The 13,643-nt window shown below is 42.2% G+C and overlaps 1 protein-coding gene across 1 annotated transcript in view; it reads left to right on the forward strand.

Annotated features, from left to right (window-relative positions):
• Positions 1-5,436: 5,436 nt before the first annotated feature.
• Positions 5,437-13,643, forward strand: part of aco1 (aconitase 1, soluble) — a 10,395-nt gene continuing 2,188 nt past the window's right edge. The window contains 13 exon segments of the mRNA XM_037113181.1: positions 5,437-5,573; positions 6,653-6,785; positions 6,871-7,039; positions 7,303-7,440; positions 7,599-7,668; positions 7,755-7,938; positions 9,847-9,986; positions 10,117-10,288; positions 10,462-10,562; positions 10,849-10,965; positions 11,401-11,560; positions 11,652-11,787; positions 12,858-12,868. Of these exon segments, the coding sequence (XP_036969076.1) occupies positions 6,677-6,785; positions 6,871-7,039; positions 7,303-7,440; positions 7,599-7,668; positions 7,755-7,938; positions 9,847-9,986; positions 10,117-10,288; positions 10,462-10,562; positions 10,849-10,965; positions 11,401-11,560; positions 11,652-11,787; positions 12,858-12,868 (1,507 nt within the window). The 5' untranslated portion in view covers positions 5,437-5,573; positions 6,653-6,676.

Here is a 13,643-nt window from a genome sequence, read left to right on the forward strand (position 1 = left end):
GGTTTTGATGTATTCTTTGTAAAACAACAACAAAGACACACTTTGCTTTGTAACATGGATTGTAACACGTTAAGTGACATGACTGTACTAATATGTTAATGAAATATCATTAGTAACATTAGTGCATTAACGCTAAAAGGGATATATTACTGTAACGCGTCACCCCCGACAGTGTTTACTTCTGTCCCATAATGGCAGCTACTGTGGCCACTGTGCATGGTTTACATGGTACCTGGTTTGGATGACATATGACTGCTAACACGATCGCCATCCATCCTCTGCCTACTATGAGGAAAAACTGAAGGATGCTGCAGTGAAGCATACCAATACCTGTGCTGCGAATGTACAAATCTGTGGAACAACAGATCATCCCCTTCACCTTGAGCTGACCTCAAAACTGTAAGAGCTCAGGGGCAGACGCATGTACCTTTTGCTGCCGCCCTTCCACATGGTGGTGGGTGGGGTTTCTGATTCAGTTAGCGACTCGACCTGCAGCAGACAAACGAAAGCTCCCATGGTAAATCAAGGGGAAGACAGATGACGTGATATCTCTGAGTGGAGGAGGAAGTGGGTCCCAGAGGTTGCAAAACCTTGTTAATCAGAGATAGATGGACTGGACCAAGACTCCTCCTGGACGGCTACAGAATCATCCCGACAGATCATGTTAATCGCCAGTTCTTCTGTGTGTCTGAGTGCTGTGCAGGGTTAGTGTGTGTGCATGAGCCTACAGAAAGGGAGGCAGAGAGGTTATTTTAGAGTTGGGCAGGAATGACTCAGTTCACCTGTCAAAGAGCATCGAGGCTCCGTGAAAACCCCCAGCAATAGTGAACGAGGACTGCAGTGGCCCCAAGGGAGAAAACAAGAGTTCACTGTACTGTTTATGTGCGTTGAGGATGGGCCGCCTTATCACTTTGACTTGACACACTTAAAAAAGAAAAGAAGAAAAAAAAGTAATATTAAGCAGATAAAATGAAACCATCAAGACGTACACCCATTCTGAGTCTCACCCTTTCTCTCACCCAACAAGCCCGACCCCCCCTTTCCCATCGTCTCCATAGTCTTCTACCAATTTAGATAAACTATCTTTAAGTTAAACTGTGGCGTGGTCTTGTTAGTGAACCTCATATTATACCTTCAACCCAATAGGCTCATAGTCAGCAATGGTGGACTGTATGCGACAGGGCACCCGCTGGCACAAAGTCGTGATACATTTATATTGAAGAGAGGTCACTTCACAATGTTCTGTCCACTGGAAGGGCACCCTAGAGGGCACTTCATCATGTTTTATCTACCATTCTTATCCAGTGATGGTTGGCATCTCCCACAACAAGGTAGCTCACCATTCCCACAACAACATGACACACATACCGGACCTTTCATTTGTACAGTCGCAGTTTGGGTGGGTTTGCGCGAGAAAACCCCTTGATGCGGTAGAGGGAAACATTGTGGTTGGCGTCAAAATATGCTAAGTTACATATGTACGTGGCATTACATAACTGGGTTAGTAAGTTAAAAGAACTCACTGTTGACTTCTGGTTTCACACTGGACATGAACAGCACTCCTAGCAACAAATATCAATATGTGTCATAAAAACCTGCTTTAACAAAAAAAAAAAAGTCAGCACAGTATTTTCCCAAACTACATAGTGAACCCTTTAATCCGGCCATGAAAGGTGCAGTGTTTACTCCAAACAGAAGCAAAACCCTGCCATCTAAGTTCAGCATTAAAACCTGCTGTTACCACTTTACAGACCGCAGTGGGTCACATGTGCCAACATGTATACATACGCCACAGATAAATGGCGACAGACGTGTTTTGGGGGGCTCCAGCAGTACCTGGGGTAAAGCAGGTGTGAATCAGTGACTTGTTTGTCTCTGCATGACCAAACATGATGTCCCCTGTGGCAAAGCCGCCACCTGTAACCTCCAAGGATGTCGGCTACGATATCTGTCTGCTGCCGACAACAACTAAAGACAGCTGGGGCATTATATAAACATGCAGGGTCCAGTGTGGGGTCTCGCATCATTTCGCTTGAAAAAAACTCCTTCAAGTGGCTCTTCTGTGCACGTCTGCAGGGAAAGTGAATAATTGCGGCGCTGGTGTGACGCCATCCTCTATCTGAGTCACAGCGTTTAATAGACTGAGGGGCTGAGATATCCCTGCTTTGCTTTGCTATCTCCCTCTCTGATCTGCTAATGCATTGAAGGGATTTGATGGATTTTTTTTCGTGTCACTAAAAATATGCAGAGTCTATAAACCCTGAGGAGAAATCAGTTGTACACAATATCATCGATCAAAGCCGCCACAGCATGAGACAGAATTAGCAGAAGATGCTACATGGGTGTTGACATGATCTGGACATACTGTTCAGTCGCCATGATATCTCTGCTGTCCTCACAGACCTTCATTGATGTGCCTTAAAGCCCTCCCACAATCTTCGACCAGCCAATCACGACCTGCGACCAAAACCCAGCCCCTTACGAAGTGTCTGTGCGCGTGTGTGTGTCTACTGTAACTGCTAAGGTCACACAGTGTGTTGGCAGCAGAGGCTGAGTGGAAAGATGTCTTTGAGTAACAGAAACAGACTGAGCTGTCAATCACTCCTGTCACCTTGGTGCCTGGAGCAGCTCTGACATTGACACACAGGACAATGGGTTTAAACTGTGGCCCACCCCACACATATACATACATACATACATACATACATACATACATTAAGCCTTTATATTAACTCTTATTTATGGTCCCATGAATGTTATGAACAGTCAGGTAGACTACAAGCTGGTTTGACACGGCATTAGTCCATTCGAAACATCAGCTAAGCTCAGAAAAGCACTAGGACTGTTTAAAGACAAACATTGGAAACTAATTAAATTCATGTTTACATCCTGTCATCAGCCATGGGGTCAAGTTCACTGATGATCAACGTGTGAAATATTACAGCTAGGAAAACACTCAGCTGACCGTCAACCAACATGTTAACACTGATGTTACTCAGAACAAGAGGGAGTATGGGTTTAATAAGGTATCAATTAATAATATATTCACAATAATATGTATGACACTATCCCTTTGCGGTTTACTATCCCTTTTTTGTTTGTTTATGTGACATCAGAGCAGGGAGGATGTGGGCGCATGACATGATCCACAGGACGCAAAAATACGGTGAATATTATCGCCTAGGCCAGGAAAACGCTAAAAGAGCGGCAGTGACATCGTCAGCGCCATTCTGCCAAGTTGAGAGGTTTTCAACAGGAAGTTCTCGGAGCGGCCACGCAAAAAAGGCAGGAGCTCGTAAAAGAACGCGTTGGGTGATGCACCTTTTCTCTGGGCGGCCACCTGCTGCCACCGACGCTCCTCATGGGAAACAATTGAAAAAAGAAAATTGGCCTTATAAAGCATGTCTAAGTGCTATATAAATACTGTGAGAGTATCAAAAGACTCAATCCACAGAAAAATACACACAGCATGTACTCAGAAACTTTGCCTTTAAACGAGCCGTCGGGACTTCTGTAACGTGTGACGTCACGGCTGTACAGTCACCGCCCTCAGCCACACCCCCCGTCATAGCCATATTTGCATATACACCAATCAAGCTGATGTGGAAAACACTGTGGAGTATGCCTGCTCATGCCTGTGAGGGCTGGCCAATCAAGGGAGACTAAGCTTTTCTGGAGGGGAGGGCCTTAAAGAGACAGGCATTTAAACTTCGCATTCAGATGGAGGTTGAATTGAGGTGCTGCAGCAATGGACAGTATGAGAAAAATAATATGTTCTATATATAGAATATTAGTATGAACCTGAAAATAAGAAAAATATGGAACCTTTAAGTATCCAGATCTGTTTGATATGTTTATGACCAGCCATTTAGCTAGCATGTAGTGCTGATATTTCTTGTGAGTGATTATATTCCAAAACCCTGATCACTCTGCAACAGTGACTCCAAACGAGATATGTGCACACTAGGGTGTTGGTTTGGCTGATGAGTTGTATAGAATAATTAAAGAACATTATGATCTAACAAAATATACACACATATGTGTTGTAAAAGGAAAATAAACACAATTGTGAGGCTGATGTTTACAATATTTACTGTAACAATGAACTAACTCAGGCTACTTGTCACTGGGTTAAACGCTGATCCATACTGTGAAAAAAGCAGGATAAAGCCTTTCATCCTGTATGTAATCTGATATTACCTCAAGTGATGTTGCATTGTGGGTAATGTAGGCACCTGCAAGCAGAAAAAAACCAGTCCACTGGTCTACCATTAACACTCCTATATCACTGCTGGACTCCTTATGAACAGTTTGAAAATAACTGATCTAAACTGATACAGCAGAGCGGAGAAATCACATTTTTATTCCACATATTTTTCTTCCGTATGATGTGCGTTATGTCGTCATCTATAAGCGATAAGAGGTGAACAAAAATGGAGGCAACAGCAAGTGTGACTGTTTTTTCGTGATTAGGACTGTTGCAGGTGTCATGGAGCCGAGCCCCATTCAGATGACAGAGTTGAAAAGAAGTTTAAAGAAATCCAAACAGCGGCGGCCACAGCAACTCACATGTTGCAATCGGCAGTAGGCTGCTGAAAACATTTAATCAAATCTCATTTAGAAGTCTGGTGTGGCCTGTGAAACGTCCCTCTGATGATGCATTCAGAGGGAAACATATGAAAACTGCTTACATTTTATCTTATGGCTGCAGCTGCAGCACCATCTACTGGACATTTCACTAAACTGCAGTAGGACTTTCAGCAACCATCAACAGTGCAGCTCCTCTGTGGCTGAGATTCTTGAACAGTAGTTTATCAAACTGACTCACAAATGTGAATTTGGTGCGTAAAAAATACTGAACTTAAACGGCACACTTGCTTTGTCTCCCAACTATTCAAATCCGTCTGCGGAGTTTAAGTATAGTTTTAGTTTTAGCAATCCACGGCCCTTAAATTGAAGGGGCACCCTGGGCTGCAGCCTGTGCATGAATCTGCTCAATCCAGGGACTGATGAAAGCCTGATGAGCCTCATGTTGGGTACATGATCCCCTCTGAGCCAAATGTATATTCTTTTTTTTTTTTTTTTTTTTTTTTAAATCAAGACTCTGAGTCTGTATCATCAAAAAAGATGATGAATTGCTGATTTGATCTTGAAAGGTCCTATTGCAGCTCATTAAAATGTCCAATGTCCAATACAGATAAATAGGCAAATAAATTGTTGTTAATAATATTACTGCAATACAACTTTCTACAACCTGTCATGTCTTCATCTTCAAAGGCGGTTAAGTGCACATATACGGAATAGTTGAAATATTGTTAATCATTACTTTCAACTTCCTGTCTTTAATTACTTTTTTTTTTTTTTTTTTTAATGTGCCTTTTCCCTTTTCTTATGAAAACGTTGCCAGTGAGGAGAAGCTTTTATTGTGGAATGAAACTCGGCGGAAGTGTGGTTGTTGTTGCTGCTGGCGGCGGAAGCCCGTGTATCTGAGTGAGGTAGGTTAGGTCAGTGACAGAGTGTAGTCAGTTACCACTCGACCGTGCCCTGCGGTGACTCCTCTGCTGCAGACAAAAGTAAGTTATTAAAACCCCTCCGAGGTCGACTCAACTGTCTCATTAGCTGTGTGCCAGTAACGTGGCGTAGTTAGCTCACGTAGGAGAACCCCGCTCTGCTGCTGTCATGCAAAAATAGTTGAGCCGTAAGCTAGCCGCGGTAACTTCGGCTGTCACGCTCAAAACTGCTACGCTTTTTTTGCCAAGTCATGCTCATGTGAAATGGGGAAAGCTACCGGTAGTCTTTATTCGACTGTTCCCCTCTATTTGTGTCCTCACCAAAAACGTATGCATTTGTAAATATTGAAGTTTGACCACATAGCTAATGCTAACTTACGTCAGAGGGCCATTTAAGGGTTGGGAACGGAGCATTAGGGAAATATGAATGAAGCAAGCGGGACAGGATTAAGTCTCATAACAGAGGTTAAAACACCGTAAGTAAAAGTATTAATAGCAACATGAGGGATTTATATATATATATATATATATATATATATATATATATATATATATATATATATATATATATATATTTGAGTCATAGAGATATATTGACTTTGTGCTTTGCAGCAGTACTTCAGCCTGCACTTTAACTTACCTGCCAAATATGTGGACATTCAGGATGGGACGGCCCCCTCAGGTGCTCTCTTTATCAGTTCACCTTTAACACAGATAACTTCTAGGAAGGAACCAAGTGAATTCAGTGTCGTAGAGCAGGATTTGTCTAAAATCTTATTCAGTTTGTGTTCATTTTCAGGAAGTACAGCTTCTGAAACATGTAGCTTCATATCCGTCAAGCACATTTCACAGCGTAAAGTTTCATCAGATTGCTAGTGAGATTAAGTTATGTAAGGTTTGTAAATCATGAGCCAAGAGTTCAGTAACCTCTGGCTGTACCAGCGCACGTGGACTGCAACCTTAGAGGCTAATCCATTTCCGCACTGAATATGGAAAGACCTCTGCTTGTAGTTTGTGTGTTGTCTGTTTTCGCACTGTTGTGAGACACGACACAAGAATATTTGGTAAGTTTCATCCTTACTTCCCTGTCATTTATGTATTGTGTTAAATTGTGGTTGTTTTGGTTACATTTCTACTTTTAGATTAGGACTACCACATAGAGGAGGATGTCTGGGACTGTGAAAAATCCTTTTCAACATATAGTGGAGCCCCTGGACCCCAAGGACCCAAAGCACCAGTTTTACAATCTGTCTAAACTTGGAGATCCCAGATATGGTAACAACAGACATGAAACCTCTTTTCATAGTGTGAGTGGTGTAGCGTATACTCCAGAGAGGTTCACTGTTCATCTGTTCCTCAGACCGTTTGCCGTTCTCCATCCGGATCCTCCTGGAGTCCGCTGTCAGGAACTGTGATGAGTTTCTGGTGAAGCGCTCAGATGTGGAGAGCATCCTCAACTGGAAGGAGACACAGACTCAAACTGTGGAGGTGCCATTTAGACCAGCCCGAGTCATCCTCCAGGACTTCACGTATGTGGACACTTTTTAATAGTGATATCAAGCGTTACTTCATAAGTTGTCAATATTAGATGAAGCCCTGTAGTTAGTAGTAGTTAGTATGTTAGTAGTTATTGGTTATGATGCCCATTATAGATCATGGTGCTTCCTAGGCCTTAAATGATGGTACTGATTTCAGGCTTGATTCAGTGAAGTGAAGTGATGATGATGATGATGATGATGATGATGATGGTGGTGGTGGTGGTGCTAGGCTGACACACTCTGACTTATTGCAGTGGTGTCCCAGCTGTGGTAGACTTTGCTGCCATGCGGGATGCAGTGATGAAACTAGGTGGTGACCCAGAGAAGATTAATCCTGTTTGCCCCGCTGATCTCGTCATCGATCACTCCATCCAAGTGGACTTTAACAGGAAGTAAGACCAGGTTCATCATACTCTCTCCACCATGGCACCATCAGTCCATAGTTTCTGGAATACTCTCCACATCGATAATGTGTGATCATCACATCTGTTTGCTGAGGCTCAAACACTGTGTAATGCAGTTTAAACTCCCTGGCTCTTTTCCCTTTCAGGTCTGATAGCCTTCAGAAAAACCAGGACTTAGAGTTTGACCGCAACAGAGAGAGATTTCAGTTCTTAAAGGTATTCAGTTTGAACAAGCCCAGTGTATGTGGTGTTTTCGTGTTCAGATTTTTTTAACCCTTAAATATATTGTCTCTCCTCTCCAGTGGGGCTCTAAAGCCTTCAGAAACATGCGAATCATTCCTCCCGGCTCAGGGATCGTTCACCAGGTCAACCTGGAGTACTTGGCTAGAGTGGTATTTAAGTATGATGGGTTCTTCTACCCCGATAGCCTGGTGGGCACCGACTCACACACTACAATGATCGATGGACTGGGAGTCCTGGGCTGGGGTAAGAACAATGTCTCATGTACTGTATATCGGCTGCCCAGCGTTGGACGTTCATGTGTCTTTGGAGACAGTTCATAGTCATCAGTGAGTGTTTCAGTCAAAAAAAAGCTTAGGTTGTGCTCAGAGCCCAGCATGTTTTGATTAATGCATCGAACACCATTACTAAGCTGATCAGTCTTTCAGTAGGTTAACTTTAATACTGATAGGATGATCACTGTAGAACTGGGATGCTTACTGTGTCAGAGACATGACCAGAGATCAGAGGCATAGTTGACCTGGTCAGTAGCTTGGAATGTCATTAAGCATGGCTAAATGCTACACAGGGAACACACAAAACATTTCTCTGTGTATTGTGATGTTTCACTTGTGATCACTCTGTTTTGTCTTGTGCCCCAGTTTAAAACACAGTGATGATCCGCCTCGCATCCTGGTTGTTTACTGCGGTTAGGACCGGCATGCTAGTAGCCCAACAACATAGCAGCTTCTCCTTTCTGCAAACTGATGGGCGAGTTCAGCCAAAACGCCGGATTTGGTCTGAATACAGCTTTAGGAAGAGGTTGGGCTCTGAGAATCAGTGTCCAACAATCCACAGATGACCAGTGAGAACATATTAAGAAAAGCTTGGATTAAGCTTCCCAGGCGAGCCCCCACACATTCACAAAATAATTTATTTAAAAAATATATAATAAACGGGGCTGCTTTAGAAAACACTGGTTGCTGCAGCATGATGATTGAACATTAAGCACTAAAAAGTCCACTGCATTTTCCGTATACTCCACACAGACATCACTGGGTCTCAGTGAATAATCAACTTAACCAGTTATTGCTCTGCTGTATTATTGGGTGATCTTGCAAGGACATATTGTAAACACACACTGTAACAGACCTGTGTCATAAGGTCAATGTAGGCTGTGCCTCAGCCTCTCTGTCATTTTACAGTTTAAAATGTCCCAGAGCACTTTTGTATTTTCTGCCACTGACCAATTATCCAAACTAATCAGAAGCCCCAAAGTATGTTTTGAAAATGAAACTCTCTGCAATAGATCAAGTGCTGTATATATGTTTTTCCACGTCATGCATTTTTCTCCATGGCTACAACCCATAAGAAGCCTACTTCTCTTGTTTACAATTGGCAAACTAATATGCATTAATTTAGACCAGTTTATATGATGCAATAGTGGCATAATAATGTGCCAGAGGCCACACAATTTGGGGCTGGCTTGGCATGCCCCTGGATCCCCCTGTTGGCTACTTTTGCTGACTGCCTGCCTTCTCCACGTCCTTCTGGAAAGACCTGCCATGCAGGTCTGAGCAGGGCGTACTGAAGATGAAGGGATTTCATTGCAGCATTGTATTTGAATAAGAGAATATCCCTTTGCATCTGTTTTTGATCCCTTTTTATCACAAACACATGCATATTATCATTGAGGTCAGAACTCAGGGCTGCTGGTTCTCAGAACTCTTTTCTGCGATCTGAACTTCTTGTGCTCTGCTCTACAGTTGACAAATTGTCTAATTTTACACAGACAAACAGAGAGAAGCCTTATACTTGTCCTGTCTTTTATCACAAATATTGTACAGTTTCACAGTTCAACACTTAATCGTACGTTGTATGATACTGTACATTATGTTTTGGCAGCTTTAAGCACAAGAACATTTTAACACAACAATTCCCATAACACATTGCTGTCTGCTTATTTAATCTCTGAACGGTTCCTCAGGTGACTTTCCAAAAAACATGCTTTTAAAAAACGTGTATGGATTTGGTAATATGATTAGGTACACAGTGTTGGAGACGTTTATCCCTATCAGGCACTCCTAACATGAAAACATTAAATTGATCAAACATAATCAGTTTATTTGAATTGATCTCTAAGCTCTAATATGGATTGGTGGTGTAACCCTCTAGGTGTGGGTGGAATTGAAGCGGAGGCTGTAATGCTGGGACAGCCGATAAGCATGGTACTGCCTGAGGTGGTGGGATACAAGCTGAGTGGGACCCCACACAAGCTCATTACCTCCACTGACATCGTCCTCACTGTTACTAAGGTAACTAGAGTCACTTTTACATTTGAACGATTTACGAAGAGACCATTCACAGTATAATATTCAAAAACAAGCGGTATCCAGAGACTATTTGATTGTATCCAGTGTTAATGTCTTCCCCTTATGCTCTCAGCACCTCCGTCAGGTGGGTGTGGTGGGCAAGTTTGTGGAGTTCTTTGGCCCCGGTGTCGCTCAGCTGTCCATCGCAGACCGGGCCACCATTGCCAACATGTGTCCGGAGTACGGAGCCACGGCAGCTTTCTTCCCCGTGGACGACGTCAGCATCCAGTACCTGAAGCAGACAGGTGGGTTCTGAGCTGCAGAGAAAGAAAACTTAACAAACAGTACAGTACTGCTGCAGAGTAGATTTGCATTGTTCAATAACTGACTGGAGAGTTTCACTTAAATGGTAAATGTCATGTATATATGATTTATCACCAGGTACTACATTCAAGGTTTGTCTCTGTTTGTTTTGCAGGGCGAGATGCTGAAAAGTTGGCCTACATCACAGAGTACCTGAAGGCAGTGGGCATGTACAGAGACTACAACAGTGTCTCACAGGATCCAGATTTCACTCAGGTCAGGTTTTTGGGCACATGAAGTCAAAAGTGGCACAGTGCACATGCTGATTAGAGCAATCATAGCAGACCATTTTCTCTTCCGTCTTTGGCAGGAGGTTGTACTGCACCAACACTAAAATATAACCATGAAAATGAATAAATGATTAATTTAATCAAAAGACTTCCAGCAGTTTCAGTTGTAAATGTTGATGCAAAAAAGAATGGCTTACCAAGTTGTGTGTGTGCACAGGCAGATCGTAAGTGCAGCAAAGAAATGTAATGTTAACCACCTTTCTCTCCCTCAGGTTGTAGAGCTGGATCTGGATACAGTGGTTCCATGCTGCAGTGGTCCCAAAAGACCCCAGGACAGAATCGCAGTGTCCGACATGAAAAATGACTTTGAAACCTGCTTGGGAGCAAAGGTGTGTTACCTGCATATTCTCATGTTTACCATGCATCTAGTTAAGAAAGGATCATTTGTCCTATTAAATGCAGTGTGCTCCCCAGGCTGTGCTTCTCAGGTTGAAAGACAAGTGTGAAATAGAAGAATATATAAGACAACCGGTCAAGTTAAAAAGTCATGACGGGAAACACGAGACTATGGTTCGGATTATAATTTTCTCTATCAGAAAGTAGAAAACGATGAAGTCGAGCATCACATGTCTTGTTTAGATACATAATCTTGTTTACTTGTTCTGGTGTCCTCAAAAAAACGTAAATATTGGCTTAGCTCAACTATCAAAACAATTCAAACAATACCCTGCCCTTTCTTTTTTGTGAGAGCTGTAACTTGTATCCATGACTCCTTGCGGCACTGGTTGACTCCAGTCATGTCATTTTTTTCTGTGTCATTTCAGCAAGGTTTCAAGGGTTTCCAAGTGCCTCCAGAGCGTCACAACACCGCGATCCCCTTCCAGTTTAATGGAAAAGAGTACACGTTAAGCCACGGCTCAGTGGTCATCGCTGCCATCACCAGCTGTACCAACACCAGCAACCCATCAGTCATGCTCGGAGCAGGTGGGTGGGCAATTCTTCTATTACCATGGATTTTGAGAAGTGGATCCTGGTCAGGGTGGAGACTGATTGGACTGTACGCCTCTTCTTCCAGGACTCCTCGCTAAAAAGGCAATAGAGTGTGGCCTAAGTGTGAAGCCGTACATAAAGACCAGCCTGTCACCTGGCAGTGGCGTGGTCACCTACTACCTAAAGAAGAGTGGCGTCATGAAGTACCTCTCTCAGCTGGGGTGAGCTGCTCCGATTACTCCTTCAGTCAGTCGTCTTTCTGTGTGGAGTTTGACACACAAATGCAGTTAGCAGGGCCCACTTGCTAGCTTTATGCCTCACCCTTAAACTTAAGACTTTTTAAGATGTGGAGTTTGCTGATAAATACATACAGTTGTGGTCAAAAGTTTACATACACTTGTGAAGAACACATATATCATGGCAGTCTTGCATTCCGGTGATTTCTCCAAGTCTTTTTTTTGTAGTGGAATGAGAGGAACAGATACTACTTTGTCACAACAAAAAAAAGAAAAAAGTTTGTTTCAATAACAAATTTATTATCTTGGTTTCCATGGTTAAGAATGAACTTTCACCCTCAACACATACTGTGTCTTTACCTGGATATAAACTTTTGATCAGGATTGTAAATTACATTTGGATGTACTTTATTCAGCCACTTGTTACTATGTGACAGAAGTTCAATACTTCAACTCCATCTGCTCAGGAAGACAGTTAGATGCCATCCTAGTATCACAGGGTGGAAATGGAGACCTAAGGATTTTCTATAACATATCTATATCAATATTAAGCTGAAAATGCAATCTCTCTCACACCTTAACCAATGTGAATCCTTTTGATACTATTTTGTGACTGTTGCACAAACAAAAAAAAAATACCTTCCCCTCAACTTGGTGCTTTTTATGCCGAAACGCAACCATAGGCTGAATACGAACCCTAGACTCTGGTACAGAAAATACTAACTGATATCTTGTTATTTGACTTCTAAAATCTCAATTTCTAATGCATAATATAATATCTATTTATATTCTTTAATCACTTCTCGATTGGGCTTTATTTAAACAGCAATGTACACACTGATCAGATACACCTGATACACCACAAAAATTGCTTAGCAGCGGTTCAAGGGACATGACAGAGAGCTTTGGCCAGTAGCATTTCCCAGATCCCAAACTTATCAAGATATGTGGTCTATGCTGGAACAGCATGCACAGTGGACTGGACAGCATATTGAAGTCCACCAATAGATGTCACACTTGACTCAGCAGCCCCTCTTGTGTTTTTCTGATAAAAGGATATGGTTGTGTATTGCAATTCAATTAGTTTTCCCTAGCTCTTTCCTGCAAGTGTTTCACGATAAAAGGAAATTCCACTGAAATATTAAGGGGCTGTTAATTTGAAACAAATACAGGCGATGTTGAATATGTATTAAAAGTGTAATGCAGTAACTGTAACTGGCTGCCCTGGGCTCCTGCTAAATAATAATTATAATAATGATAATGCATTTTATTTGAAGGCATCTTTCAAAGCACTCAAGGACACTGCACACAACAACAACAGTGAATTACTGAATCACTGAATTACTATAAAAAATGGGCTGAAATGCTTCACTATGTTCAGTATTAAGTAAGAAACTATCAAAGACTGTGATGAGACCGAGTTAGAGCTGACAGACAGTACTCGCTGCAGTCATCAGTAAAGTTGTTATTAAAAAAACGGAGCGGAGTGTTTTACGCAGTCAGATTGTCAAGCATAATCAAACCCAGTACATCACCACTTTGATACAAGTGGGATGGCTCTCAATCTTGTTTTTTAGCTGGTTGAAGACTGATACATCTTACCTCAGACTTTCTGCTTTGAAAGGTCAACACAGTGTTGGATAGTTGTCTCCACATCGATTTCACCAAGTTAAAGAAAAATGTCTGCTCACTGTATATATCGTCGTATTGTCCAAGTCATGTACACATCATTATCTTGTCACTCTACCTTGACGTATTCACAAGTATTATATGTTGCACACTACCAAGACATTGCAGTAGAACCACAACAAAGATGTGTTGACCTTGGCACTACACTCATT

The sequence above is a fragment of the Acanthopagrus latus genome, chromosome 10 (assembly GCF_904848185.1).
Source record: "Acanthopagrus latus isolate v.2019 chromosome 10, fAcaLat1.1, whole genome shotgun sequence".
NCBI lineage: Eukaryota > Metazoa > Chordata > Actinopteri > Spariformes > Sparidae > Acanthopagrus > Acanthopagrus latus.